This window comes from Aspergillus versicolor, assembly GCF_001890125.1.
Source record: "Aspergillus versicolor CBS 583.65 unplaced genomic scaffold ASPVEscaffold_1, whole genome shotgun sequence".
Lineage (NCBI taxonomy): Eukaryota > Fungi > Ascomycota > Eurotiomycetes > Eurotiales > Aspergillaceae > Aspergillus > Aspergillus versicolor.
The window spans coordinates 3,205,388-3,211,702 of NW_024467524.1; the positions used below are offsets into that span (position 1 = coordinate 3,205,388).

At 51.6% G+C, this 6,315-nt stretch overlaps 2 protein-coding genes across 2 annotated transcripts; one reads left to right on the forward strand and one right to left on the reverse strand.

Annotated features, from left to right (window-relative positions):
* The first annotated feature begins 227 nt into the window (after positions 1–227).
* On the forward strand, positions 228–1,847 carry mdm12 (ERMES complex subunit MDM12). The gene has a single exon (XM_040811207.1). It carries the CDS (start codon positions 280–282, stop codon positions 1,573–1,575), a length of 1,296 nt encoding a protein of 431 aa, XP_040662779.1. The 5' UTR covers positions 228–279; the 3' UTR covers positions 1,576–1,847.
* Positions 1,848–2,753: 906 nt separating this feature from the next.
* On the reverse strand, positions 2,754–6,038 carry ASPVEDRAFT_49088 (putative serine/threonine protein kinase (Kin4); the record flags this gene model as incomplete). Its single annotated transcript, XM_040814119.1, has 2 exons — positions 2,754–4,670; positions 4,731–6,038. 2 exons carry the CDS (start codon positions 6,036–6,038, stop codon positions 2,754–2,756), a joined length of 3,225 nt encoding a protein of 1,074 aa, XP_040662780.1.
* Between the last annotated feature and the right edge of the window lie 277 nt (positions 6,039–6,315).

Sequence of the window (6,315 nt, forward strand, 5' to 3'; positions counted from 1 at the left end):
CAGGCACCCACCAGGCCTGGGGTTTCCTGCAGGAGAAATAGGGCAGGATTTGGGGCCTGCAAGCTGTTGTCGTTGTGGTTGTTGGGGACGATGCACGTTGGAAGTTGAGGCTGCAGGTGTTGTAACGCGAGCAGCTGGTCGGACCGCGGGCTGGTCATTGCGGAGTCACGTGGCCTGCGGGCTGCCCTCCAGCTCCGGCCAGACCTTCCTCTGTCCAAAGCTCCAAAGAGCTCCGTTCAACTCTCGCCAACGAGCTTTCCTTCCCACTTCGCACATGTGATGTCCATCGAAGTCGATTGGGGGACCGCCACCTCTGGTCCGGACGGCGAGGCTCTGGCTGAGCGCATCCGCTCCTTCATCCACGATAAATTCCAGGAAGTGCCCCTTCCACGCTTCATCCGCTCCGTACAGGTCCACTCCTTCGACTTCGGAACAGTTGCTCCTGATCTAGAGATCAAAGACTTCTGTGAACCGTTCGTCGATTTTTACGAAGATGACGAGGATGGTGCCTCGTCCGACATGTCCGAAGAGCTTCACGACAACCCTTGGGAAAGACCGCAATCTGAATTCAACGAATCTTCATATCGAGACGATTTACCGATAACTGGACGGCATTCGCTTCGAAATCCCTTCGATACAGACCATCATGCCTCCTCCCCATTAAACTCGCCGATAGACCACTTGAATCCACACTTCCTACCCCGCGCTGGCACTCCAGGTATCCCCGGCGGAACCTCGACATTGGGTTACCACCTCATGTCTCTAGGTGGCCTCTCTGGTACCCAGACCCCTCTCGCCGCTGTCGCGGGTGGTTCGCCTTTTACCAACAACTGGGCGGACCCGGTAGGACAAGGGGGCAGATCTGGACATCGACCCTCCCCACTCCACCGCATAGACGGGGATGTCGACTCCAGCAACCCAACCTCCCGCCCCTCAACGGCAAGCACTCATCCTCCAGGCTCAAACAAGAACAGCGGCAGTGCATCTTCCCACCCCGACGAACAGCAACACCACCTTGCCCACGATCCCGCCTCATCTTCAGCACAACCACTCCACCCCCCACCACGCATGCGAGAACGCCGACCCGAGGACTTCCAAATCCTCTGCCATGCCAAATATTCTGGCGACATCCGCCTCTCTCTAACAGCTGAAATCCTTCTCGACTACCCCATGCCCAGTTTCGTAGGCCTTCCCCTAAAATTAAACGTCACTGGCATAACCTTCGATGGAGTCGCAGTAATCGCACACATCCGCAAACGCGTCAACTTCTGTTTCCTATCTCCTGAAGATGCGGAAGCCCTAGTTGGCCCCGATCCTACGCCCGATGCTCACCGCAACCAGCATGAGACCAGCGGTGCCTCTAATAATAATAATAATAACGCCAATGCAGGGTCGCATCAGAAAGGCCATGGCTTATTACAGGAGATCCACGTGGAGAGTGAAATCGGTCGCAAGGAAGACGGGAAGCAGGTCCTCAAGAACGTCGGCAAAGTCGAGCGGTTCGTTCTCGCCCAGGTTCGACGCATTTTCGAGGAAGAGCTTGTCTTCCCTAGTTTCTTTACGTTTCTTATCTAGTTTTAAAACTTGTTTACTTAGATACCATATTTGACACCTCTTTGTATTATTATCGATCTACTTAGCAAACGGCCACTTACGCATTATGCAATTTTATGGGCTTAATCTTCATTTAATATGACGGTATGCCACTTCACTACGGCTTTTTTATCTATGTATCAGCTACCCCCACAATTGAGAGAGAAGCATAACAGCATACACAGGACGGGATCAAGTGGACAAAAGGAACAATTGGAGAATTTAGATACTAAACAATAATAAGCAGTAGGGCGGATCAGATACCCACAGGCCTGGTTCCAGTGTATGTATCACTAAGTATCCTCAATCCAAGCGCAAAGAAAAAAGAGCAAAGAAGAAGGGAGAAAAAAAATGTAACCGTAATATTACCCTTGAATAAGCCTCGCGATAAGAGGACGAGAAAATGACGATGATGTATGCTGCGCCATGTCGAAAAATGAGGACTAAGAGGGCCAACCCATCTCGCCTTAGTACAAAATGTAGTAGTTGACCAAGCATTAAAGCAAACGCTAAGGAGAAGAATAGGCATGTAATGTAGACAGGCAGGGTCAGGTCAATTTACAATCGGTCAAGGTTATAGAAACAGGAAGAAAGATACGAAGCAAGATGACGAGAAAGCGTAAGAAAGAACCTGGAGAGCAAAGCTTTGAACAAAGGAAAAAAAAAAAGGTTTATTCTGAACAAGAAAAATGCAAACATGCTAGATGTGGATATGCATGCAAGAAGAAAAAAATGGCTGCTGGTACAACAGAAGACAAACTGATAGCTACATGCAACAGAACGGGACGAAAGTTGCGCGGGTATCACGGGGGTATCCAAATAACCTCTCTGCTCTTTCAACGTACAATAATCCTAGAGCCTGGTCGACTTCCTTCCACCCTAAAAGCGTCGATCGAAACGCGCCTCGATCCACCCAGCTGCGTTCGAATCCTGGGTCCAGTGTAGACAACACGTCGTCTTCGTAGCGTTCTTAAATCCTCAGATATGGCGAACAAGAAGCAATGTTATCAAAACCTGAAGTGTTGATCTCTTAGGTCTTCTCAAGTTGGTCGCAGGCCACGATGGAGACGAAGAAGAAAGTTGAATCCAGTCCAAATCACATGGAATAATTAAAAGAGAAGAAAATATAAGCCGGGACTGTAAATTAGAGTAAGTGGGGCTTAACGCTCGTCTCCAGCTCGAGACTTGGCTCGTCGACGGAAAAAGTCCATCACTTTTCGGGCTGCTCCAGAGCTACCAGAGTTATGCGACTCATACTCATAAGCGTCTGCAAATTTCCGGTGGTTTCTCTGCAAGACACCCGGCCGATTTGAGGAACGCCCGGTTTGCATTGATGCCTTGGATCCGTTGTCATGCACACCATTATATTCATCATAGTAATTAGGTGTCGAATGGTTGCCGTAATGATTTCGGTAATAGTGCTCGTTATCATTTTGATGAACCTGTTCCGCTGAGGCGCCACCATACTGAGTCGGCTGGTAAGTCTCACTGTGGTTTGAATGCAGCACTGCAAATTGCTGATCGATGCGATGTTGGTAATTGACTGGGTCATCATTGACAATAACATCATCCGAGGGGCCATCGGTTGCTCCTGTAGCAATCGCATCGTGAGCACCATAGCTAGCAGCCCGAATACGACTTGGTAGAGGCCCTGTTGATGGGCGCTGGCCTTCACGGTTGTCCGAAGCGCGATCTTGGGGCTCCTCATCAGGCGTTTGTGACCTGCTTGAAGAGGAAATACCCCTCAGCGAGAACGAGGGTGGAAGTAAAGAGAAACGTCGCGGCTTGCCCTCGCCGCCCGCCTCACTTGTCTTCCGGCCATAACCATACTGAGCTGAGCGTCGCGAGTCCATTGACATCCTCGAATCGTCACCACCATACGGATCCCTCATACTCGTGGGAGGGTAGCGCTTGCCAGTCTTCTGCTGTCGTTGTGCGCTTGCTTGGCCAGCGCGCCCACCAAAAATCGAGCCAGACCTTCCGAATAGCTTTTCCCCAATACTGGAGACAGTACTTGATCTCTTGTGGCCCTTCGGGGGTTCTTGTCGAGGGGTAGTGTTGAATTTGGATGGGAGATTTTGCGCGCTTTGATGATCCACGCTGGCAACTTGGTTCGCGTCTTGCTGAATCGGCGCAGAGATAACATACTGTTTGCTCTTCGGTTGCGCGAGTCGGCCCTGGGCGTTCGTCGCTGCCACAGTAGGTGCCACGGGTTGCCCGTAAGACCCGCGAGATGGCAAGCGCCCCGCATTGAATGAAGCCATGGAGCCTCCGGTGGTAGGTCGGGTAGGTTGAGGCGCTGCCCCTGAGAGGGCTGGGGTATCGGACGTAGAACGAGGTAAATGTGTGGGCGGGAGCGCCGGGGCCTGGCGGGTGGTGGTTCGTTTTGTGGGCTCGGGTACGGTTTGAGTGTGGGTAGGATATTCCTGGCCGGATGGTTTTGCTCGTGTTGATACGGGTTCGGTGGGAGATGCATTTTGGACGGTCGCACTCGATCCGGATGTTTCTCCTCTTGAAGTCTGAGACTGAGGTGCAACATATTCCACTTGGACGGTTCGACGTTTGGTGTCTCGAGGTGTTTTGGACCTGTCGCTTTGATCCTGTGAAACGTCCCCTGGATGATGTACAAGGCCTCCAACTGATGGGCTCGAGCCGTGGTGCGTCTTCGGGGGCTCTCTGACGGAAGCACTGCGGGCAAGTGCTGGGCCTTCTCTGGGTTGTTCTGTCGGAGCTAAATTAGTATGAAACAGCAGTGACAGTTTACTGATAGGAAGGTTCATACCGCGAGAAACGGTGGTGGAGGAGATGTCTGCCACCTTGGTGGTGCTGCTAGTGATGTGCGAGACAATGTCGGCGTAATCACTGAGCCAGCTGTGCCGCGCAACTTCGAAAAGGTCTGCTCGCTTTCGAGGGTCTGGGACTAATATCCGCCTTAATAGATCACGGGCATGGGGTGTAACGTATTCAGGGAATGTAAGGGGAGTCGTGACGATATATTTATACAGCAGATTGATGTTATCTCCATCGGGATTTGCTGGATCGTCGTCGAACGGAAGATAGCCCGCTAACATAGCGTACTAGTGGCACTTGGTCAGCAAATGCTGCAAAGTAATTTAGGAGACAGGAAGGTCACTCACAAGAATAACACCACAACTCCACACGTCTACCCTTCGTCCAGTGTAAAGAGAATCGCTCACAACGAGCTCCGGAGCAGCATAACAAGGGCTTCCGCAGCTTGTCTGCATCAAGTCTCCTCGGCGTACACCCTTGGCGTTGGTTTTATCCAAGCGCATCCTCTTCACGAACTCTTTGTTGGTGAGGTTATACTCGATTTCCTCGCTGAGCTCATCAGTGGGATCAAACGTATTTGCAAAGCCGAAGTCCGTAATGATGATGTTACGGTTCCGGTCGAGAAGCAAGTTTTCCAACTTCAAGTCACGGTGGACAATGCCTTTCTTGTGCAGGTAGCCTACACCTGATACAAGTTGCGCAAAAAGACGCCGAGCAGAATTATCCTTCAGATACTTGTTTCTGAGAATATGATCAAAAAGCTCGCCGCCCGATGCATACTCCATGATAATCCCAATGTGACGATCTGTTTCTACCATTTCGTGGAGCCGGACGATGTTCGGGTGAGAAAGATCTCGGAGGATGGAGATCTCGCGGTAGATTTTGGGCAACCTATTCGGGTTCGATCCAAGTGATTCACGGCGAATGAGCTTAATGGCCACTTCAATAGAGCCATCTCGCTTCCAGCCCAGCTTGACCTTTCCAAATTCTCCCTCACCTACAGTCTGCCCGAGTATATACTGACCAAACGTCGTTTCTTTGCGCTTAATGGTATGCTCCGGAAACTCTTGTCGGCTTGGCATACCGACTCGGCCACCGTCCTCCATACTTTCATCGCCCATTAAGCCCAATCCCGAAGCCGAAGCGTTCTCGTTAGATGCCGATACCGGCGCCGTTGTTTTACGGGCTTGTTCTCGTTGGATATCGACGGCGGGATCGCTCACTAAGACCTGATTAATAACGGTACTTGACTCTTTCACCAACGTGCCCTGACTCGGAATTGTCTCCATGAAATCTTCGTGTTGAGCGGAGCTTTGATTGTGGGTGCTTGGACCTCTTGACGGATCGTCGGATGGCGGAGCGGCCTGACGGCGAGAACGAGATTCGTCACCTTTCTTGTCACGGCGACTCCGCTCGTCGCCCTTGCTCGTATAACGCGACCCTGATCTCTTCTCTGCGCTAGACTCTTTGTTGGAACTACGATGACTTCTTTGGTGGTTCGAGGAGGTCCTCGGCGGCGGGATAGGCGGCCCACCGAGAAGGTCTTGATAGACAGGGGATCGACTTGTGTTGCTGTGAGCGGTGGACAAAGCCGCGGGGGTCATGGCTTGAGAGGCATGGGTGCGTGGCAGAGCCTGCGGTATGGAATCGCTCATAGCCGAAGAGAAGCTGTCAGGACCAGAAGGGGTAAATGCTGTTCTCAGATCAGCTTGCATTCCTTAACACATGTGTGGAGCTTCCCCGCGTCGGCTCCGACGGCCCTATAACGAGATATATTATCGCACACTCGAGTCGCAAGGCCGGGAGAAGACACGAATAACTGATGGAATCCGAAAAGGTTTTGAACCTGGTGTAGATAATTGCTTATCACGTACCTACGCTTCTAGTCCTCTAGACTGCTTTCTGCGTTTCGGTCCAAGGCGGCCGCTTCGG